This window comes from Osmia bicornis, chromosome 4 (assembly GCF_907164935.1).
Source record: "Osmia bicornis bicornis chromosome 4, iOsmBic2.1, whole genome shotgun sequence".
Lineage (NCBI taxonomy): Eukaryota > Metazoa > Arthropoda > Insecta > Hymenoptera > Megachilidae > Osmia > Osmia bicornis.
The window spans coordinates 9,999,974-10,025,553 of record NC_060219.1 but is presented as its reverse complement, the minus strand read 5'-3'; the positions used below and the strand labels follow the sequence as shown (position 1 = coordinate 10,025,553).

The 25,580-nt window shown below is 39.5% G+C and overlaps 1 protein-coding gene across 1 annotated transcript in view; it reads right to left on the bottom strand.

The window, feature by feature from the left end:
• LOC114882837 (zwei Ig domain protein zig-8-like) overlaps positions 1–25,263 on the bottom strand; it is a 41,564-nt gene extending 16,301 nt beyond the window's left edge. The window contains exons 1-3 of the mRNA XM_029199967.2: positions 24,709–25,263; positions 23,801–24,129; positions 22,032–22,174 (exon numbers count right to left, since the gene is read on the bottom strand). Of these exons, the coding sequence (XP_029055800.2) occupies positions 22,032–22,125 (94 nt within the window). The 5' untranslated portion in view covers positions 22,126–22,174; positions 23,801–24,129; positions 24,709–25,263. The remainder of the gene's footprint in view (positions 1–22,031; positions 22,175–23,800; positions 24,130–24,708) is intronic.
• Between the last annotated feature and the right edge of the window lie 317 nt (positions 25,264–25,580).

Here is a 25,580-nt window from a genome sequence, read left to right as displayed (position 1 = left end):
AAAAACGCCACGAGCATCCGAATGGTCCTCGCGAAAGCGAGTGGCTCGAGAGTAGTAGAGCGCGGAACAGTTGGCGCGTAACTATCCTGTTTCTGCTGGTCCTGCACTGCGGCAAATACGATCTCATTCGCACGAGTGGCTGTAACCACGTGCACGAGATGCATACATATACAGCGATCGGTGTTCCTCGCTTTCAAACTACCAACCCCAAAAATTCTCTCCACTTTCCTGCATGTTAATCTATTAGGTTGTTGCATATCAAGTAGCCGATTTCGAAACGCATAAATTCGACCGCAAATACCATTCGTGGACTGCTACTTTGCAGTTTAAAGTTCGATGAAAATTTTTCGCTAGACGAATTAATCAAGCGGAAAGGGAACGACAAAAATTACCATTTTATCTAGAAATTTATCTACATCGAACATTTTTACGCTCCTTTGTTAGTCGGTTTTCAGCCAGGATTCTAGGAAGTGCTACTTTTTCACCCATTAATTCACCCCACGATATCGCTCTTTTAATTAAATTTTTTTCAATGCACCGAAATTCCGGCCAATTTGAAACACAAAACATTTCTGCGAATCCACCTCGGACCACGAAGGGAGAAAAAGAGAGAAAAACATCGTTTGATTAATTTCTGGAATGTAACTCTGTACGATGTAAAATTAATCACCTTCGTTAAGGATATTACAGGATAATTTTTTAATCCAATACTTTAATCCGCCATTTTCAATTACCATTGAAATTTCAATGATATCCACGGTCCTTTCGGTTCCTTCAGTTTTTAATTATGTAAGTGATTTAAATTCGCAATATCCCTCATCGGTGAACCCCATGGGAGGGAAGGTGTTAATTATTCATCGTCCACGATAATTTTTTCACTCTGTATCATTTTTTATTTCTTCGCTGCACGGCCTCGAAAACCTTGTCAATTTCCATTCGAATTAACATGGAGATTTAATAAATCAGCTTCGCAGCCGTCAGGGAGACGGTCCATTCATAAAGATAGCAAAAGTTAAACGTGTTAATGGTAACGCTTTAATCGCTGGGAGGATAGGAGGCTCGTTTAATATACCATGCGCAACGCCTCGCGTCGTCATTAAAGTGTTAATTAACTGCCTGTCCCTGCGAAACGGCCAACTTCTCCACTTTCTTTCAAGGTGTCATTTTCTCAGACCCATGAAGCTTAACCTTTTGACACAACAGTTACGTGTATGTTACTCGCTCTTCCTTATCCACTTTATCATTCTATTTAACAAGACGGAAGGCTACCGATGAAAATTCCATTTTTTGTTGTAATTACAACAAAGGTAAACTATATGTCTCTGGAGGATAACAGAGCGATCAAGTAATTTACGAAGGGATTCTCAAGCATCATAGACCGCAACATGAAAATATTATACCACATTTGTCTTGCTGGATATCAAACTGTAATATAAAATCAACCGAAAAAAGTAAATTACCTGGGCACAGAATTTAGGACAGGAATATTTATCTTCGAAATTGCATCGTGATGTCAGCGTCTCTGGTAGGACCCCTCTCGCTATACATTTATCACGTTAAAAGGGTTGGGTAACAGGGTGAAGAAGAGAAAAAGATGGTGGCCAGAAGAGCGGGGCACTAGAGACATAATATACGATCCCTTAAGATATTTACTGTAATAAGCTCGACGAAACCTCTGCTGGATCGAACAAAGACTGCCAAATTAACCCTTTTCTTTTTACCCGGCTCTAAATCCACGCTTTTACGACCGCTTGAATTATTCGCGTCATTTCCACCTCGTCGACCTACCGACCAAGTGTTTTCAACCCCGTTCGTTTACTCCGGAAGAAACTAAGAATTCCACGCGCTTTCACGCTTCCCTGTCAATGGATAAAAGAGGATCGAAGAAAGATTCTCTGGCAAAGTTAATTCTGAAGGAAAACACAGTCCGACTGGTTAATACAGGGTCCGCCTGGGAGCTCTGATGCTTTTAAAATGGTTGCAGTTTAGCGGTGAGAGTGTAAGAATAAAATTCAAAGAATAACCCTGTTGATTTGAAGTAATTACGAACAGCACTTTCCCTGTACAGTTATTAGGATTATGTAATTCGGTACATGGATGGTAGAATATCTTTGGAATGTCAATTATCGGAATATCCATTAACCGATCGAGCAATTATTCGAATAGCCCCTGAACGAACTAAATGATCGATCACCGTCCGCTTATCATTTCCAATTGACCATTCTTTCGTCCCTTATTCCTACCGCAATTTTGCCCTATTCATTTGTTTTATCCTATTGGCACCTTCCAAAGATAAGAGGGCTATTGTGGTTCAAAATTAAATTAAGAGATTTATATGTCAAAATTCATTGACATAAAAAATGAAGTGGGTGGATAGATAATCCTTCAGAATAAAATACTCTTCGCTGAAGAAAGCTGTCCGCGGAAGATTTACTGGTTATCCAACATCTCGCGTTCTCTCAATTTCATTTATCAACGATCGAAGAAAAGTATCTTCATCGAGCGAAACGAGGAACGAAAACGTAACGCGTTAGAAAATTACCGAGCAGCGGTTTCGATTCTCCAAAGTTACGAGGCAAATTCCGGAGGAAAAAGGTACCGATACATCGTAGGCCATCGTATCGATGACCCCGTAGGGAGCGGGAAACAATAAAAACGTGATAAATTATCAGCGATGGCGGTGCGAAAATCTCTCATCGTAATAAAAGCGTAGCAGTCGACGAAGGGGAAGGAACCGGAAGGGTGTTGGCTCGCTCGAACAAACACGCTTCCGTGTCTAGGTGATGTGGTGAAAAATCGTAAGAGGGAAACGAAAGCTAAGTGTAATCGAGGGAATATTCCGCTGTTCCTTCCAACGAATCAAACTTATCGAATAAAGGATAAGAAAAATGTTTCAACGATTCAATTTTCCTTTTGTTTCGAAAATATTTTTAACAATGTTCGATGGTAATTTTATGGTAATAAGGAGTTGAATGTAGTGTAGGGGTTTAGTGGAGGGGGAAGGGATCGTCTATTGTCAGCCCCACTGACGAGTCTGGCAGACGATCTCTTCCTGTAGTAGTAGTTACATGGATAAAATCGTTATATTTGCAATTAGTTTCGATTCGGGGTTGACGTATTCTCCTGGTTCATTCCAATTTCGATGCACGAGAAGCACGTCACAAGCAAACTATTATTATCCTTTCATAGGATCGTTGGCAAGCAACGAATTCGAGAATCTAGATACTCTGCTTCCATCTTACGAGAACTGACCCTTTTGAAACGACTGACCTAGAAACCGGAAGACGGACCTTATCTTCCGTCCACGAGGATCGTATAAAAAGTCCTGTTCAGCGACAGAACTTGACGTAAAAATAACCTGTCCGATATTGCTTTTTATATCCGAAAATATTAGAGCTCGATGGTTAGAACCCACGAAACACTCAAGTGCTTTTATTAAAAGCTTGTCTTATTAAATTCCTTAACAAGCAACTTCAATCTTCTTCTTTCAGTACTTTGATATTTCATTTTATTACGCTTTTATACAAAACCGTCAATCTGAAGTTGAGACTTCGAAATCCGTATTTCGATGTTTATAGAGGGAAAAGTAACCGATAACTTCTATAGCGTTTTCTTCACCGGGTTATTCCACTCTAGCCAATAAACGGGTGTATGCAATTTTCCCCAGTGTTTTCTAACCGCGAGCTTCGACGAGAACAGAGATGATAAAACAATTCAAACGGTGAGCAAATATCGCGAGAAAATTGACGACGTTTGAGTTCGAGAAGGATCATCGTTGGTCGACAACGAAATTGGATCTCGTGTTCGTTCAACGAACGACTTTTTTTCCTCCCTCCCTGTAAAGCTGCTATCTATATAGTGCCGTTGTAAGCGGGAAATATGGGAAAAATGCGCGGTAGGAAAATGTCTCGGCTTTTAGCGAGGCAAACAATATCGCTGTCAGTTTCGTTCGAAACTTCTATCATTTTTCCTTGTTTCCGTAAAAACTTTTCAACGATCCTTCGTCTAGCTGTACGCGGCGTCGAATTTGCTCGTTTATTAGCATCGAGACGAGACAATTTGATACCTCGAATACCAACGGCATGGCTTATTGCACCATCTATAGAACTTTAATGCTTCTTGTCTAATGTATCGATTGAATAACGCCTTCGACAAAGTGCTTTTACCACTTGAGGTCTCCGTTGTCGTCGTTTCCATGAATATTTGCAAACAACAGTGACAAGAAACACAAACGACGAACTTCCATCGAACACACCAGTTTCTCCCTCAGTTTCATTGCTGAATTTTCTTATGTATTAATTTATTCCAGTTTCCAAGGCTTTCATTATTGTCAGCATAAAGAAGATCGACGACTTAGGCAGCATCCAGAAACGCTGGAAACGATTTCCACTCGTCATTCCTTTGAGAAATTCAAAGAAAGGGTTTCCATTAAACAGCATTCACCCTCTCAGGTAGTCAGCAGTTGCTCGCCTTAATAATAAATTTCCTAGTATGTCGAGCACCAGCCGTACTTGCCACCTTACCTACGACATGACTAATGACTTCTGGGACGACGCGAATATTGATACGTCGCTGAGAGTTAAGAAACTTTAATGAAATTTCATTCGTGTCGGAACACTGGCGTCTGTCTCTTTGAATTATTCCGCTACTCGCTAATCTGTCTCCGATTTCGTTCAGATTTAAATTATTCTCTCCATTGATTTTGCTTCGCAAAGAATCGACAGAAATATTATAATCAAAGTGACGTTATTAAAGTTTGAAACAAATGAAAAGAGGCGAGGAAAGGCTATCCTTGTATCGACTCGCAGCCATTCTCTTTTGCGACAGGCTTGCTCCAGACCACTTAACCAGTTCATCAATTATTCAAAGAAGTTTCCATAGTAGCCACGGTTTCATGTCTTGAAATTACTTCAACTTTTCTTATAACAGAGCCAAGTTATTACTCTCACTTGTTATTGATCTCAAGGAATTAAACGTATTCGAAGGATTTTCTACTGGCGAAAAAAGAACAATCTCTAAGGCTAAGGAAATAAAACTTTCTCATCGTAGAATTGCTAAGTTCCAAGAAATTTCGTTAACAGTTAACCGGTGAAACGAAATCGAGTCGAAGTAGCAGAATGCGAAATGTGGAGCAACGATAGGGTTGCCAATGGCCACGAAGAAAACTAATGGCAGCTCTCTCACTCCTCTTGCATCCCCATAGAAACCGCATCTTCTTTAGACTTCCGTCTGTTCGTTCGCCGAAATCGGAGAATGTCGTTCGTGAAACGGAACTTTCGAAACTCTACAGAGAAAATGTAGCTAGAGAGAAAGCGTGTTTTTCGATAAACCGAAAAGTGGCTCGGAAGTGTTTCTCCTTTTCGCGTGACGTAAACTTTGAAAATTCTACGAAGATCGAAGGAAAATTTACCGAGAGAGAAAAAAGGATCGAAAGCCTTTTTTTTACGAAAATGATGTCTTCGTTTACTTTGGAAGAAATACCGCGAGCGGAAATACAGCTGAAATATCGCGGAAATAGTTGCTTACACGGCATCGAGGCTGACGTTGACGATCGAAGTCGACAGGTGCAACGTGTTTCTCTCTTCAAGACCTTTTCCCCTTTGTCAATGCGCAAAAAGTGCATCGGAAGGAAAATGCCACTTACGGCCTGCACCCCTGTCGATGACACTTTTCTATCCAGCTTCGACTACGTGTCGCGTAACGCGAAGGTTCACAATTGAACCATGCGGCAACTGGAGACATTAACCTTTCTCCATGTTTTTAAAATCTCCAAAAACTTCAAATTCTCCTCTTCCAGAACGCTTTGAGCCGAGGCAAAAGAACTCTCATCGAGTGAATAATTTTAAAACGACAGGATCCGCCTAATGATGCAGTTGTCGGCTACTTTTCCTGTTTTATGGAAACACGCCAAACTCATCTAGATTTAACCTAGTTTCGCCAAGACCAACGTTATGATGAGATCACCGGGGAATATGCTTGTAAGCGAGGAAGATGCTTTTCTACTAAACAGCGACCCCCCCGAGGGAAAAGCTTCAACCGAATAATTCCATTCTTCGTGCTCGTCGCAATATCTTTGCTTCACCCTTTCCCCCTGACTTTTCCTAACTTCGTCAATGTTCAAGATTCTTTCGAAAGAGACTCTTACTCCTAAGACGGAGATAAGAACTTTATGCGAAACAAATGTTCATAAATTCTTGTTTACAAGAGAACTTCGTACTATGGATAATAGCAACGAAAAAAAAAAATTACAAGACGAAGAAATTAAGTTTCTTATTCGCCAAAAAGAAAGTACCTTCAAAAGGACAAAGTATCGATGCGAAATTTAGGGTGTAAAAGTTATCCTGATCGAATAAAAGTGTCGCTAAGGAGAAAAAAAAAGATACAAAGGATCTGATATTAATGCAAAATTACCCTCGGCTCGCCAAATTGGCGAAAGTTATGATGGCAATCAGGCATTTTCTAAGCCAGAGAGGGAAGAGAATTTCGTAGAACTCGAGGTACCCCTGCTGCGAGACCAGTTTCACGGATTTGCCGTAAATAACCACTTACTTAACCCTCCTTAAATCTAAACGCTTCTACGACTCAAGTTTACACCGTGAATCCAGAGAATCCCCATTTCGAGTAACGCGAGTCCGTTGCCATTTCGCGAAGGAACCTTATTAAGCGAGGCTTTCAGATTTTAATGAAATCCCACGGATCCTCTATTCCATAGAAATTAAAACTTTCCCAAGCGTTGCTACTTTTACCACCTCGTTCGATCCTAACCGATCGCCGGAGAATAGCTTCGGCAAATATTATCCTATCTTCGTTCACCATCGCGTGAAATATTGTAATATCTTGCAAAGAGAAGCAGAAACGTTCCTCGTGCATCGATGAAAAGTTTACGTCGAGTCCGCGGCAGGCTAAGATTTAAAATCGATAAAAGGTTTTACGGTTCTTCGCTGATCGCATCTCCGTTTTATATCCACTTTGCCTTTAAGAAGCAGCCGTTTCCAACGTTAATAATCGCCCTGGCCGACTGGCCGAGGGGTAAATAACTTCTCGGCAACGAGCCGTTCCACTTTTATTGCGTTTAATGGAATAAATAGTTTGCCCGACGATGCAGCCTTCCAGGCGAAACGACAAACGATATTCTGTCGGGCAAGTATAACCCGTTCGGTTACCAGTTACCGAAATCAGCATCACGGATCAGGTGTCATACGTGCACGGTGGACGTTTCAAAATGCAATTTACGTGTAACGGGTTATATCGATCTGAATCTACTACATTGAAATTGACTTATTTCCTGGACGAGAGAGGGACAGGGAAAATTCAAGCGGGACACGTGTACGCGTAAGCCATTCGTACAACAGCGGAGGCATAATTCATCGCGATAATTACGTTCGTCGCGCGAAGATAAACCGACGCGAATGTAAACTATAGAACGGTAGCCGCGCAACAGTCGCATTAATCTCCGTTAAATCATTTTAGACGGCATAGAATTTGCGCATACATTAACTAGCACAATTCATTCCTTTCGTCGTCCTATCGCGAAACAGCATCGATGCGACCTAATTTTTCACGACAATTAGACTCTTTGGCTCGTTTCCTCTCCGTGTCCCCAAGTTCTTCAGAAAAATGAAACCGAGAAAAAATTAACCGTGATTTTAGTTTTCTATTATTCAGCAGATTGACCGAACGAGACGGAGCTTCGACTCCATTTACTCCGGCATCGCAAACATTTTCAATCTTTCTTATTTAAACGACTGCTAACAGCCCAGGTTTCTTGCAAGGAAACGCTTCGGCATTCTCGTTAATGAACGACCACCCTTTGTTCGAAAGTTCTTACGCTCTCCACGAACAGGAACGTTTGAAAAGCCCGTCAATGCCGGCATTACGAGCAATTATAGAATCCCGAAGGAACAATAGCCGCGAGAAAACAACAATCTGAAAGTTTCTCATCCATGCGAGGAGGAAATTGTGAGAACGGTTCGCCCGTTTGTTTATGCAGATCAAAAATTAAACTACAACCACGGAGATAATTGAAAACGCATTACTTCTGCGTGCTGTCCCCTGTGCCGGTAATTAAGCTGTCGTTCGCAGCCTGCCAGTTTTTCATCGGTTCGTTTTTATATCCCAGAATTCTCGTCAAAGACCCGCTGACAATCTTCATTTCCCAGACATCAAATCACTTTACTTATTCCTCGAGGACTATTCGCTCTTTCGTCGTCAAACGACAACGATAATTTCGAACGCCTTTTTTTTTCTGTCTGCCTTTTTGCAATGCTAATCGTTTCACGATCAAAGCGGAAGCTTTGATTTATAAACTAGTCGTTATTCATCGTTTTCAACGAAAGACACTGGATGTTGCTTTGCAATGCTAATTAGTTTACTCTGGAAAAATTCGCGACGACGACAAAGATCGGTACCGTAAGAAATTCGGATACTCCCATCGCGACCATGATACATTTAGCCTGTTAACGGGTTAAAAAGGAGTCAAAGTGGAGCGACGCTTCAAGTGCGAAGCTAGTAGGGTTTTATACCTTCAAAGAATTCTGAAGAGCGACGGTCAAGAGATGCCTGGAAGCGGAAGCAACGGCATTGAGTCAATATTTCCCCGTTGCATGTGGGACATAGTCAACAATTTTTTAATTCGAAAGAAATTGATGTCATTTCGCGAAGCATACCGTCAGGAATACACGTTTCGACTCGAAGACGTTATCTTGGGTGGCAAAGAAACGCGTTTCAACTGAATTTTCGGCTCTTCTGTAGTTTCGCTAGAAAATTGTATTCCGTGAAAAAGGATTTGGGACAGCGCGGTTAATGAAATTTATTACAGCATTCTATGGCGAGCTATCAAATTCAAATTGAAACCGGGAGACATAAAAAAAAGGAAATTGGATCTCGGTTTTAACGAAAACGCCATGAAGCAGAAATCATCCGCAAATCAATGAATGAAATATTTCTATTGAAACGCAAGTCGATGAAATGAATTTCGTGCTGTGGAATTTTCGTTGTTTAATTTTATCTTTGAATAGGCGACGCCAGTATCGAGCACGTCGATGTGAAACGAAACGCCATTGGTTCAATGAATTCGTTTAATGGAAGCATTAGAGCATACTTTTCGAAGCACGTTTTCCAGAGGAACGCGGTTACTGCCAGTTTTATGCTGGCCGCAACAATGCGCAGGCACGCACACGTCCGATATGAAACTCATCAATGTCACCGCTCTTCATAAACATAAGAACGGAATTATCGTTCGTCACTATCTCTCTTTCCCTTCCTGTCACCGCATGCAATATTGTTTCTGCGATAACAACGTCGTTTACATCGTTAAACGATCCATAATTTCTCGGTGAATCGTGACCCCCGTTTACAAAAGAAAGAATATTACTTAGGAAAAAGTTTTACTTGTCGCAACAACTTATTCTCTACGTTTTAAATTCTCGCAGAAATGTTGCCGAGAAGAATGATTGACAATGGGAAATGGGCGCGGAAGCGTACTCAGAAATTTTTCTGCAAGCGGAGGGAGCAAATGTTTTGCGACTTCTTTGTGTGCGTAAATCTGCATAAAACATCTGCAAGTTAATATCGCGCTTCGTGTCTTTCTCGCTGACAAGAAAATATACCTCCAACGGAATATATTTTCTCTTTAAAGAACACGCTCACGTATTTTCCAGTTCTCTACGACTCTGTTCGCAAAACATAATTTGCGTTCCACTGCAGTGGCTTTATTCCAAGTCGATCGCTTAATTTCTCCACCTAATAACACAGTAACAGTGCTTTTCCAAATGAAGCAACTAATAATATTCCTTAAAAGATTATTAAACAGCAACGCGAAACTAGAGCAGTGTTCTCTGATGTAGTAATTAATAAGTTACTGTAACGATTCCCCTCGAGTTGCAACGTTGAAATTCGACTCTTTCACCCAAATATTTACCTTTCCAACTTTCAAGTTAATAAGCTTCCAAATTGATCGATAAACCCTGTTGGTAGAGCTTTCTCTAACGTCCACCTCCCTCGTTGAAGAACAAATTATACAAGCAGAAAATTACAAACGTTAATAACCAGCTTCCTGCACGAGAATAAGGGAACAACCGGTAGGTTCAATTCTAAATTTATCCCGGGTAATTCGTCTGCGATCGATTTCTGCTACTCATGAATTTTCATAACCAATTTCTCTGCGATCGTTAAATCAAGGCAACCGTAGTACAGAATGGTAGAATTTCGTGTAACAAGCTACGTCTTTCATGATATTGTTCGACATTGAACGTTTCGAGGAATGTTTTCGACTGAAGGGAAGGATGAAAGGGTATTCGTTAGCAAGAAGGACGATGGAGAAACGATTGTTGCAAGGAGGCGCACGGTATAAGAGTCGCGATTGTTTCGTTCTCGTCTCGAAAGGGCCAGAGAGCGAGGAGAAGAAAAATACCATCATTTGTAGCTGTATAGCTCGAGTGGTTGTTCAAAGAAACAGTGCGTTACATAACGGAGCGACAAATGACTGGAGATAGGGCTGGAAACGCCATGCTTAAGACCCTCAAAGGAGCTCTGATTTAATTAGACGAAATAACGCCGGCGAACCCTCTACGAGTCACCTTGCTAAAGCTACTATGAAAACCAACCACTCTCCTCCATGTAAAAACCTGCTTTTACATTTTATTTTTTTCTCATTTCGTTTGAATCACCAACACAGTAGGGAATTTGAAAAATCTAACAAAGACACCTTGAAAGACGGGGACGCCTTCGCTTAACGTAATTACTTTTTCTTCGCGACAGATAAAAGAATGCCCAGCAGCCGTTTTAATTAAACGTTTATTAATCGAAATAATTTGACTCGAATTTCTTTCACGAATCCTATGGGTTCCAAAGGGTACGCCACTCTTTCTTTGTCCTTTGTGCGCGTATACTACAAAGTATTAATTAAAACCTTCGTAATCCCTCCGCTCGTAAATTTTTTTACAGTAATTTAATTTCCATGGCTTTGTACCTGTAACGCACAATTACTAACAACTTTCCGAGTAATCGTGAACAACAATTGTTTTATTACGAGAGGCAGAGACAAGAAAAGCACGCGATTGGATCGAAACTGCTCTTTTCGTGTTTCATGGAAGCTCATCGACGAATTCGAGCGAATAGCAATCTCCATTCCATTAAATAAATGGCATCTTTTTTACTACGAGAGCTTAATAAATTGTTGCTTTGCATGATCGGCGAGCAGGGTATTAAAACAGCGTGGTAGCGTGCATTGCGTATTATTTGAAAGGTAGCAATTAACGTTAATTAAGTGGTATACATCTACATAGTGTGTTTCGTTACTGGGAAGAACACATTGATACCAATCTATTAAAGTACTGTCGTTTTTCGGCTATGTGAACCTGGCACCCGACTTTCAAAAAATTAACTTTTTTTTTCATAAAACGGTAGTATATCGTTTGTAGTTGATTGTAGTAAAAATATTTTCGTTTGTAGTTGAATCAATTAATAAATAAACAAAATTGAAAAATTGACCAGCCCCCGACATTGAGATATTTCAAATCGGTTTCTTGCATATGATAGAGAATCGTTTGTAGTTGATTGTAGTGAAAAAAGTTTCGTTTGTAGTTGAATAGTTTAAAAGTTATGAGCAATTGTTTATCCGCACAAGAGGTAACTTCGTGAATTTTCAAGATTTTTGAAATCGGGCTTTTCCATGTGATTCAGAGTCATCTGTAGTTGTTTGTAGTGAAAAGAGTTTCGTTTGTAGTTGAATAGTTTAAAAGTTACAGCCGATTGTTTATACTCCGAAGAGGTAACTTTCTCAATTTTTAATATTTTTCAAATCTTCCTTTTCCATCTGATAGGCAATCGTTTGTAGTTGTTTGTAGTGAAAAAAGTTTCGTTTGTAGTTGAATAGTTTAAAAGTTATAGGTGATTGTTTATACCCATCAGCCAACTTCGTCAATTTTTAATATTTTTCAAATCTTCCTTTTCCATCTGATAGGGAATCGTTTGTAGTTGTTTGTAGTGAAAAGAGTTTCGTTTGTAGTTGAATAGTTTAAAAGTTACAGCCGATTGTTTATACTCCGAAGAGGTAACTTTCTCAATTTTTAATATTTTTCAAATCTTCCTTTTCCATCTGATAGGCAATCGTTTGTAGTTGTTTGTAGTGAAAAAAGTTTCGTTTGTAGTTGAATAGTTTAAAAGTTATAGGTGATTGTTTATACCCATCAGCCAACTTCGTCAATTTTTAATATTTTTCAAATCTTCCTTTTCCATCTGATAGGGAATCGTTTGTAGTTGTTTGTAGTGAAAAAAGTTTCGTTTGTAGTTGAATAGTTTAAAAGTTATAGGTCATTGTTTATAGCCATCAGCCAACCCTGTTAATTTTTAATATTTTTCAAATCTTCCTTTTCCATGTGATAGGGAATCGTTCGTAGTTGTTTGTAGTGAAAAGAGTTTCGTTTGTAGTTGAATAGTTTAAAAGTTACAGCCGATTGTTTATACTCCGAAGAGGTAACTTTCTCAATTTTTAATATTTTTCAAATCTTCCTTTTCCATCTGATAGGCAATCGTTTGTAGTTGTTTGTAGTGAAAAAAGTTTCGTTTGTAGTTGAATAGTTTAAAAGTTATAGGTCATTGTTTATACCCATCAGCCAACCCTGTTAATTTTTAATATTTTTCAAATCCGTTTTTTCCATGTGATAGGGAATCGTTCGTAGTTGTTTGTAGTGAAAAAAGTTTGGTGGGTACCCCATAGGTGTGGGTACTGGAATAATATATAAACTGACATAAAATAATTTGTAACGAAAATACAACCTAGTTCTAAATGCACTGAATAATATGAAATACTTTCTATTTTCTTATTGTAATAATTTCTATTACATTTATACCAACATACCATAACTGTTAATAATAAAAGCTATTTAATCGTTAAATAGTATACTAAATACATTTCAATCTTTTCGGAGGCGGTGCAAAATTAAACATAGTCGAATAAATGATGCTGCCAATAACGATTTGATCGCGGTATGGCGAACTTGGTAATTAATAATTATTTTATATTTTGTTTTATTTTGTACTTTTTAGTGCATTTTGTTAATGTAGAAGGAGATTTTATTAGTAGTTGTCACGTAATTGTGGAAACGAAATAGAAGTTATTTTATACTTTTTAGTGCATCTCGAAGTTTGTTGTAGTTTGTTGATAGAAATTATTTCATTTCACACTTTTTAGAGGAATGAACGGAATTGGTCGGATATCGTAAGGTGGTTTATTGTTATTATTGGTTAATTGATAAAAGAGAACAATGTGAATAATATTGTTTTTAATATTTTTATTTTTTGTTTAAGTTTGATAAGATGCAGGGTTGAAATAAAATGTGGATTATTTATGTACAGCGCACTGCCAAAGTATTCGTCCACCTTTTAAAACACAATACCTCCCTTAAAACTGGACCAAATAACTTAAGGATTCTCGAGAAGCTACAAAAATTAATTTACTAAGATATATGCTAAGAAAAATATTAAAAATTGACGAAGTTGGCTGACGGGTATAAACAATCATGTATAACTTTTAAACTATTCAACTACAAACGAAACTTTTTTCACTACAAACAACTACGAACGATTCCCTATCAGATGGAAAAGGAAGATTTGAAAAATATTAAAAATTGACGAAGTTGGCTGATGGGTATAAACAATCACCTATAACTTTTAAACTATTCAACTACAAACGAAACTTTTTTCACTACAAACAACTACAAACGATTGCCTATCAGATGGAAAAGGAAGATTTGAAAAATATTAAAAATTGAGAAAGTTACCTCTTCGGAGTATAAACAATCGGCTGTAACTTTTAAACTATTCAACTACAAACGAAACTCTTTTCACTACAAACAACTACGAACGATTCCCTATCACATGGAAAAAACGGATTTGAAAAATATTAAAAATTAACAGGGTTGGCTGATGGGTATCAACAATGACCTATAACTTTTAAACTATTCAACTACAAACGAAACTTTTTTCACTACAAACAACTACAAACGATTCCCTATCACATGGAAAAGGAAGATTTGAAAAATATTAAAAATTGACGAAGTTGGCTGATGGGTATAAACAATCATGTATAACTTTTAAACTATTCAACTACAAACGAAACTTTTTTCACTACAAACAACTACGAACGATTCCCTATCAGATGGAAAAGGAAGATTTGAAAAATATTAAAAATTGACGAAGTTGGCTGATGGGTATAAACAATCACCTATAACTTTTAAACTATTCAACTACAAACGAAACTTTTTTCACTACAAACAACTACAAACGATTCCCTATCAGATGGAAAAGGAAGATTTGAAAAATATTAAAAATTGAGAAAGTTACCTCTTCGGAGTATAAACAATCGGCTGTAACTTTTAAACTATTCAACTACAAACGAAACTTTTTTCACTACAAACAACTACACACGACTCTGAATCACATGGAAAAGACCGATTTCAAAAATCTTGAAAATTTACGAAGTTACCTCTTGTGCGGATAAACAATTGCTCATAACTTTTAAACTATTCAACTACAAACGAAACTTTTTTCACTACAATCAACTACAAACGATTCTCTATCATATGCAAAAAACCGATTTGAAATATCTCAATGTCGGGTGCTGGTCAATTTTTCAATTTTGTTTATTTATTAATTGATTCAACTACAAACGAAAATATTTTTACTACAATCAACTACAAACGATATACTACCGTTTTATGAAAAAAAAAGTTAATTTTTTAAAAGTCGGGTGCCAGGTTCACATAGCTTCGTTTTTCCCCTGGTAGGAGCTCTCATTGATAACGTTATTGTTTATTCCGAATTGAAAATAATTTTTTCCGAGGTTCGGTGTCATTGTCTCGAGGGTGAGCAAAGAAGCGACCGTTAACTCGGGAACAAAATGATCGGAACAATGGTCGCGTTGGTTCGAGGTTTAGTTGTCTGTAATGAAAGTTAATTGGCCGCATGGCGAACTTAGATTCGCGGCCGGAAACGATGCACTTCCGTCGCAGACTCGTCCACAGAGAACGCTTTCCGGTTCCTCGAGCGAGCGAACCTCAAGAAAGGAACAGCTTTGTTCGCGAAAAGCTTTCAGAGATTTCGAACGTTGGAGTTTCTTTAATGAAAGTCCGGAACGTCTTTTCCCGCGGGAAAACGAATAAATCATCGTTTCGATGAGCAATTAAAAAATACAAAAAAGTTTTTATTACCCCGAACTGCGAAGAAGATAGCTACCGGGCGCCTCGGAACGAGATGGAGGAGAGAAAATTGCTGACAATTGCAGACGTGTCCGAACGATAAGACTCCGGCAATCTAAGCTCATAAGCCTCTTAAGAGCTTTGCCATTTAATTAAGAAGGGGATACAGAAAAGTAAAGAGGCTCTTTTATCGTTACTTTAGATACAGAGCGATCCTTGCGATCACCTAATCATCTGTCATTTATTTACGTACAAGTGCATTACACGGTAAATAAAAAAAAATTAATCGCCAACGTGAGATGACAGATTGCCAAACAATGTGTGCCAGATGAAATCGTTTCGATCGATCATATAATATTCTATCACGTTTCGGGGGGAAACGCAATTCTATTTGCATGATAACGAACAGCTAAAAAGGAAAGTGCCTATTTATAAACAATCGATGCCGAGATTAAAAGTATACACTGACCATGGATAACTCGTGGAGCATGGTAATTGCAATGTGGATATCAACAATTCGTTCGATTCACCGTGATTCCCGATGTGTAACGAAGCGTTGAACAGTTAATTTGCTTGTCGTAAATGAGAACGTTTTATTTACTCGAGTTACACGTTTCCGTCGGAACTATAGTTTTTTTTGAAAAAAAAGAAAAAAAATCTATCACGTGGAATATTTATCATCGAGTAAAGAATAAACGCGATCGTTTATTTTTTTAATAACACCGCATTCTGTTTATTTTGACAACAATTTTTTATTGTCTTTAAATAACAATTAATAGCTGTGCCGGGAGATTTGCGAGCATCAGATACAAAGGCTCATAAATTTCCAAAAACGCGAGAATCAAACTTTTTTTTATTCTGAAACAACGCATGGCGGAGTAGTATGAATACTGATCATTGTAAATCAAATTTAAATCCCACATTGTTCTGTTTTTAATTGATTTTAAATCTAAAAGATGCAGAAACGCGATTAATTACGAGAATGAAAATGTGAAAGGACGATAACGTAACTTTTCCGGGGTAGAAAAGTCAGTCATCGAGCACACGGTTACCTGTTCCCAAAGGAATTCTGTAATTTCATTGCGGTTTCATGATTTAAAGGGTGCGGTACAAAGGGAAGGTGAACAAGCGAAGTGACGCAAGTTGGGTGAAGTTGCCTTAATTGTTTATTAGCGGGACCGAGAAGCTGCACCGTTAGGAGATACGCTCGCAATTAAACTTCAACGAACCCCTAATTTATTTGCCCGGATTTTACTTTACGTAGTCGGCCTTTGTTTTACAGTTAACTTCGCAAACTTGCGCGTAAATACGCGTTGAAAAACCGAAATCCCGTTAAACGAGGCCTCGTTAAGGGCGCAACGTCGGGAATAATAACGAAGAAGTAATTGGAAAAGTTAAATTCAATCCTAAATTCCTGATAGCGTGTATTTTTCAAGTTTCTAAACGCATCGGATATCGCATCAAGCGTCGTTAAATCGACAAGCCAGAAATGGGCTGAAATTTCAGGGCACGTTATTGGCAGAGAGGAAGCCGATGACGCCGTTGGCAAGATCGTGTAAGTAGTACGAAGCTTTCCTTAGACAGCGTACACTTGCATAAATATGGAAATTTCCAAAGCGTTCTCTCTACCTACCCCGCTTCGTGTTTTCACGCAATATAAGCTCGTTCGCTATCGTTCCACGTTCAACTGATGCGCGCTTCAAAAACATCCTGAAAATCTTGCCTATACGCGTCGTGTAAAACGATACGAACTGAATATTAAACGATACGAACGCGTTACTTTAACCGAAGCGACGAGTACGCGACGAAGGAAATTCTGCTCACCTCTCGGCACAGCTTTTCAGTACCGTGTCGATGGCTGGCAATATTCTACGGAGGGTGGTTCCCGTGTCGCGAAGATCGATTCGAGAAATTGAAAACGATCGAACCGCGCGAGGAAAAGGGGATGAAAAGCGAGCTAGCAAGTGTCTTCTTCCTTTGGAAGATTCCCAAACGGGTCGAACGACTTTTCGGATTCGAATTTAAACCGCGCAACATAAAGTTCCTGCTCTACCGTTGTTGTTCTCCCTCGTGAAAGATGAAACTCCGTACAATTTAGGGGAGAGTTGGCAAAGTCCTGCTCTATTCCCGAGATACTTAACGTCGCGCAGAGTGTTTCGTGTTTGAGTAAGGATTATTCCGAGCTCTATCGTTGAATTTTTAGCAAATCCCGGATAATAAAATAAAAGGCTATGGGTTTGGGTCAACGAATTTTAAAATAATAGACGTCGGCTTACTTTGGTTTTTCACCCTTCTGTTATGACGTCGCTGCAGTCCAGCGATCAGAAATACGGCGAGCAGCGAAATGGAATTCTTGCCACCATTTCTATTCGCATTCTTTCGCCGGTCGTAGGAAGCTGAAGAATCACGAGCTGTTCTGGAAATGGGTTACGAGAACGCGTCGTTGCACAACGAACTTCCGTGCTTTTCGATCGGTGAATACTTTCGCGAAATGTTTTATACATGCTGACCCAGAAATCGCGGCGTTGAATTTCGAGCTACCGCATAGAAACATTTCACAGTAATTACAGATAGATATCGCGCGCGCGTGTGTGTTTTTTTATCAGTCACACCCTTGCTAGCGCAACGTTCGTTATCTCGGAGAAAGTTTCACCCTTAATCGCGAATTCTGTCAAACGGACTCGGCTTTCCTTGCATCGAACGTCCCAGCGTTGAGACACGGAGCAGCCTAGATAACCACGATGACGAGTTCTGTCACACCACCCCCAACGAAATACATCCTTCCTTTCCGACCTACTTCCCTACCATAAACTTTCATCTCGTATGCATTGCTTGCGAACAGGTTACACGTCTATAGCTAGAGATGGGCATCGTGCTTGCAATAATTATATAAGATTAGCAACTAATCCAATACTTCCAATCCTTTGATTAAATTTTCAACGTCGCTATCGACTACGTCGTTATAGACAATATCCCTCTTTTCCCTGCCATTCTCTATGAAAACTGCCGAATATGTCATTCATTTTTTATCCCCAACGGGATCGTGAATTCCCCGAATATTTCAACAGTCTTGCGTTACAGCTGTGCTCGACATGCGATAAATCAACGTTAAGTTGAAAGTCCTCGAATCTACACGGTCTCTCCATTTCATTTTGCCACTGTCTCTCAAAAATGTCTGCTCTCTTGCATACTTTCCAAGTTAATTTTTCACCAGTGATTTTTACCGAGAGAGTAAGAAGAGAGTAGCTACTTCAAAACATACCACTGAATTTTCTAGATCATATTTTATCCTTCGCATTCTTTCGAAATATTTATCTCTGCCCCTCGGTATGATTTAATTATCTGTCGGTTGAAAGAAGTATTTACCTTTCAGGATGATTGATCCTCTCGAGCATGATTCTCTTCCACTGCGATTCTACTGGGAAATGTCCACAACTGGGTCACTTACCAGCTTCAAACCACGCGTTGCAACTAACTTAGTATATTAAATTAACGTGGGACTTCAATTAATTAGTCACCTTAAAGGATAATCCGTTTCTGCACGCGCCCAACCAACCACCTTACATAGCGGTTCCTCTGCGCTTAATTGCTTTCGAAATTACCACCACGTCGACGTAGATTTGAATCAATTTTACGATGTACGATTACAAATTAAAATTGGCAAAATGTGAATTTCATTTTTAAAATTTATTCGAGGACGATCATTCGTGCCTTTAATCGCGGTGTGTATACACCTTTGAAACCGGAGTGTATTCAAGGTACAAAGTAAGGTTCAGGGAGTATTTGCAGGCGTCAAAGAGAAATTGAAGCGCCGAGCGTAAACCACATTAGTCTCGTATGATTCATCAGTAAAGTTGTAATACCGACTTCGCGTTGTTGAATAAACCCAACTCTGGTCATCAAATATTGAAGATTGCTGTACGTACGTTCTTCGAATTAATAAAAATCAACACGATGGTAACGCGAGAGGATCGTTGTTGACTCTTCCTGCTTTATTCCCGCGTTTCAAACGAAGAGAAATCGGAAAAATGATGCAAATACTCCGATAACGTGTTTCTAAATATCAATCGAGCCTGGTACCATTAATTGTAAGGGCTATTCACGAAATTTTGTCAACATCAACGAGGATAGCTCGGGCGGAAATGAATCCGGAAAACGGTGCACAGAGAGAACGTACGCGAAACGACAAAGTACAAAGTCGCGAAGTGAAAGGGTTGTGAATTATTACCTTGCGCAAGGAAGTTTCACGGAACGTAAATTCGTCGTTTTGTCGGCTCCGCAATGGCTCGACGGAGTAAAATGAAATAGCCCCTGGTCTGTAAACTATGCGTTCACGTTTCCCGACAAATGCATCGGGCTAACAGAACTAGAAACGTCATCGTATTCGTTATGTCGTACGCAACGGGCGAGAGATAACCAGCGGATATTGCAATCGTGATACGCGATACCCGAGCACGCAGCAAATGTAACTTCAACTTTCGGATAAGCGCGTTTACCTAGCCCTGGTCAATATGAACGTCCAGTTTGCTTTGGAAACCGAGAACCCGCTATCCTGTAACAGGCTTTACGTTACTAACAAGCAAACCTATGGCAAACTCGCCAATTTCGACGAAACTTTACAGGAACGTGTATTAGAACAATTTCTTTGGACCATAGAAATTCTTAGAAATCCAACGTTTGTGTTCGGATTACAATTGAAAACCAAATCAATTAAACCAAAAATTGTATTGACAATTAAATTTATAAAAGATACCAAACCGATAGAACAGATAATGTAAGCTTTACCTACTCCTTGATGTCGCTAATAACCTTGTAGTTGATGTGACAAAAAGCTCGAAATAAATAATAATAATTATTGCAAAGACTGCGGATCGAATAGCGAGCTTTGTTAAACAATAGACGACCAGGAGGGCATTCATGGTGCCGTCATGGAAACGGCACACGTGTGAACGATATGTCTTTGTCTTTTTTTCTTTTTTTTTCTTTCAAACCATAGCATAGTAATACATATGTATCGCAGGCTGTTATCAACCCCCGACATTTGCAAAGTTTCGAGGAGGATCATTGTTCCCTCCAATACGTTTATATCTGATCGCGTCCAAGCCACGCCCATACATACACTCGTCGCTAACGTAACTTTTCGCTTGCTGATTTTCCTCGCACGCCTTTTCCGTCGCGTTTTCAACGCGGTTCCCATCGTTGCACCCGACGAGGCTCGCGAAAATTCCGTGTCGCGGGAATCGCTGGTGCGCGGACAAAGTGTTTCGTGCACGGCAACGCAACGTTCCCAGACTACTTCAAAAGAAAAAAAGAACTGCTCCTGAATTTTTTTTTAATTACATTTACCCGGCGTCCACTGAAACGTCGCGCTTGAAATTACAGCGCCACGAAACCACTCTACCGATTTTCTATTCTTTTTCAGTTGTCCGTTCCAGGAACGATGAGTTAGAAACTTTATGAAATTACCGGCAACGCTATGCAATACCTTTATGAAAGGTTCGTCCGACCATCTGACGGTGTATCGTGATACAAAGCAATTTCTTTTTCCGTACGCTTATATTTTTTTTTTTCTTCTGATATAGGAATAATATCGTTGTTGCGTATCGGGTTTTAGCGAAATTTAATAACATCAAAGCGGAAACCTTTGTGTAATCAAACGCGTTGCCAAACGATGTTTGCAGGATTTCCGAATACACCCAGAAATCGTCAGTTTGAAATCAAACAATAATAGTTAAAAGACTTCAATATCGATAGCTATCGCGAATTTTTCAAACAAACCAATACATTAATAAAAGGTTTCACGTGTACGGGCAGCAGGTATCCACTCTTCAATCGCTTGTATCTCAAAAATGATACCGTAGATTGCAATATGGTATACAACTTTTCGATTTATTCTGGCAGGTGAATCTGCAATTTTCAGATTTCCTCTTATAAAATGCGTCGAATGATTCACGAATATACATTTCCGCGCTGAATTGCATTACCGTAACAATAGGTTTATTCACGCACTTGAACTGCATACATTTGCGCGTAAAATTTATATTCGCCTGCGATTATTCGTTCCGTATCGATAATTCAAAAGTTGTACATTAACAACCGTTAATAGTATCGAAATTGTGTCCTTAGAATGGAACGGTAAATCAATCGTCAGGGAAATTGGTAAAATAAACATAGAACGGTGACGATCAATCATTATTTAATTAGTACGGGCGATTGGAAATTTTAGGAAAGCGCATTCTCGATGAAACGTATGGAAATCAATGTGGAGTGGTCCGATTAATCAATGGATATCGTGACAATTACTTTCGCAAGAATTAACGGGACGATAAAGCCTTACTCTAATGAAAGCAGGTAGTCAACAGCCTACCCATCGATAGTTGACCGAATGGAACAGAGATTCTAATTAACGAGGCCCGAATGCGAACGTTTTACTCTCAATAAATCGCGACCGCGGACAGCTCGAATAAACAAACCTATGCATGGAGAAGAATCAATGACAAAAAGTAATTGAAGGACCAGTGCATACACGACAAGAGGATTTTATTTCTTTTGTTCCGCGATAAATTACTGACCCGGTAATTATTCACCGTATTTACGTGTTATCTTCGACCAAAATCTGGATAATATAAAATTGAAAATGATTTTCTTGTCAGTTTTGAACGAAAATATACATATGTTGGTAAATAATATTAACTCGATCAGCTCTTACGCCATCTTACGCCATCTTGACAACCAGTCAGTATTCGGCATCGAAGTCAATGAATAAGAACGCACTTTCTTATCGCGACGTGTATAAACGTTTCAAAGTGTAAAATAACTTGTAAATTGACTTACCGTGCAGAAGCAACGAGAAGAAGAAAATGCAGATCATCTTGGCCAAGACAGGAACACAGAAGCCACTTAAATCGACGTTGTGACGTAAATTCATCTGCGGCGTGTCAAAATCGCGTCAACCCGGTTGGGGCGATGCACTTCTTCTGAGAACAGTAACAAGAAGAAAGGTCAGACTTTTATTTTCTCTTAACTTTATAGTATTCGACGAGTACAACCCGGAAATAATAGTTTTAAAACGAATAAATTACTATTTTAAAAGTTATATTCACCTAAAACACTTAAACGTTTGAGCACGTGCACTGACGCGACGCCATGTTGGCTTTATGCATAACTCAACCAATCACAAGCGTTCCCGCCCGGAGGGAGCACGTAGGTCGCGGTCATTTTAGCGGGAAACTCAAGTGCTGATAATTATTCAAAAAACGAACAACTTCATCAATTTTAATAATTTCGAATTTTGGATTCCACCGTGGGAATATTAATGTGGCCTATCCTAACCTAATTATCGATAGAAGTGAACATAGGTATCCTATTTAAAAAATGCCAGAATTTTGTGCCCCCGAAGTAAATTATAAATTATTCAATTCCTGCACTCGTAATCTGGATATGACATTGAAAAATTAAAGAAATTATTTTATCGTATTTCACACCGGAGAATAATAACGCTGCTTTCCAGAAACACGTTTTTGAGTGACGCGTGTAATTAGGCTCACATGTGAATAATGAATTCAATTAAAATAATCAAAATTAAATACCAAATAATCGAAACTAATAACGAGCATGTCAGTACGTCGTTTTCTGTTTACAAGTTGCAACAATATGTGCGACAATAATATTCGTAATACAGTTTGTAACCCGAGCTATCGAAACACGAAACGACGGGACAGCAATTTCGCGATGTTTACAGTTTTGATTATCTATTCGTAGATTTATTACCGGCCTGTTATTACGTGCTAATAATCAGCCTGTTATACAACCGAGCCGACATCGTTCGAGCTTCTGCGAAGCTGGCGTGTGCACGCAAATTGAAATCAATCCGAAATATAACTCTATCGCCGGCACGATAATCGCTCGAGAGGGTGGCAGAGTTAAACGCGAACGCGTGAAAATTGTTTACCTCGGTTTCCATGTTTCCAAGCGTCGTTTGATGTTTGCCGGCATCGAAAATTTATTCTTTCCGATAGGGAAATTGGCACACGCGTTACGCTCCTAAACTCCCGTGAATTTTTCATCGAAAAACGCACACTTTTACGAAAATCACACTAGATACATATATAATCACTCGCGTGTTCGTATGTTGAAACGCGCAGCCGATGCGTGTTGTGCTTCCTTCGAACGTTCTCGGACGACTGAGAGCCTAATCGAATTCTACATGACTCATAACAACATAACTAGCACGATTGGAATGCGTGATTTCGTCAACACACCCTGTTTGCTCCTATTGCTCGTCTTCGTTGAAAATATATTTTATTAAAGTTTTATTAAATCTTTTCGAGTATAAAATCCACGATTGAATGCATGCGAAAACGAGGGCAATCTGATTTCCTGGAAGACAGAATTGCTAGAAAATCTTATATTCCATATTTTCAAGTATGTGAAAACGAAACTGAATGTGTATAACACCGACAATTTTTATTTTTTTTTTGGAAGATAGAATGTTCTAAAAAAATTGTACTTCATGTTTTTAGTTGATTTTCATGTTCAAACCGTACTAGAACGGCGAGCCGCGTTGTTCTATATTCCGGTAGCTTCTATCGTGGAAAACGTACCGTTGTTGTGGATGCGGTCCGTGTCGGTCGTTGTTGACTCGCTGTCACCAATAAAGCGCCTCTATTGCGTCCACGTCGAGACCACGTGTTCCTTTCTTCTTTGATGCATTTTCCTGTCAATGTTTCTCGAATCGCCACGCAACTCGTTCAATTTCACCGGGAAAAAATTCATTCTCCCACGACTTCAATAAATTTTCACCGCTTCGAAACGATCACGCTCCATTTTGAGCTTTCAGTTATCATTATATTCATTGAATTTTCTTTCTCTTTCCTTTTACAATGGACCACTTGAACAGGCTACGCGTGTAATGTTTTACAGCGAGACGAGTCTTTGAACGAACACAGTAGAACGAATCAATGAAAAGGCAGTCGAGAACATGGGAGATCGATGATTTTACAATTCAAATTTGAAATCCCTATGAAAATTGTACTTTTCTGCGCGACGATATTACGGTTCTAGGAATAGAATACTGTTCTTCTGTTTTTAGTAGGATTCGGTTTTTATTGCACGTGAAAAGCGTTGTTCATTGACACGTTGACTACCACAGTAAATTCAGCCATGGCTGGTAGGACATACCCGCAATATAGATTACTAACGCGCTAGCTGCCAGAGAGGATATTGGTATACGTGTTTAAATTTCATCTTTCATTTTATTACTCCCAAACATTGATAATTTAACTGAATTTGTGGTACCGATAACATTTAACGCGTTAATTAAATTTTTCTTTATTTCATACCTCTCACCACCGTGCAAATTAACATATCAAATACCGGTGATCTAAGGTATAATAAAATGAATATATTCCTACGAAAGCGTGGCACCGAACTATCCATAAATCACTGAAACTCAATTATTTCTCACGGTATTTCATAAGACTATTGATAGAAACCCTTTGAAATCACTCACTTCGAAAGCTGCAACAACTTTGAAAGGAGTCAGCAAACTCTTTTCTCGACCAGCTTTTCCTTGATTCGCTCCACGCAAGAGAGAGAACGAAACTCTAGTTCGAAATCGAATTTCCACGTGACAGGCCGGCGCGGCGCACCCAGCCCACCAAAACACGGCACATCCGAATCGCGATCAACCTGCTCGTCCCTGCTTCCGTTTCCCTCGAGAGTGCCACTCATTCGTCATTCGACACGGACACACTTGGTCGCGTGGACGCGTGTGTCGCATGGTCCCGGTCTACAGACTGAAATGGATGGGATCGAGCACCAAGAGTGAGAAAGAAAGAGAGAACGAGAGAGAAAGAGAGAGAGAGAGAGAGAGATTGCAACGAACAAGAAGGGAGAGAAGTAAGTAGGCCTCGGTGAGAAGGAAAGAAGGAGGAAGCGACAAAAGGGGTTGGTAAGATGGATAGGTAGATAAGTATATGGTCGAAGAGGGGTTGAAAAAGAGAGAAAGGAAGAAAGCTGGCCTAGAGAGAGCTGCGTAAAGAGAGCGGTGAGCGAAATGCTGCCGTGCTGGAGACCACGATCCAACTGCGCCCGCGCTTAGCCAGATATCAACCCCCAACCACCCCCGTCTCCACGTCAACTCTTACCACCTCCGCTCCGACTATGTTCGGCACTGCCAGCGGTGCCAACACTACTCCTAACGCTATTCGATAGCTGTTGCATTATTATTGCGATCATCGACGCCCCCTCCTCCATTATCAGCTACATCGTATCCGTTGCCTGTTACGTCCGATAGCTTGATTGCTTGTTACGATGACACTTGCACGCCTCTAACGATTGATAGTCGATGCTTCGATAGACGTATAGTTCATGAGATTGCAC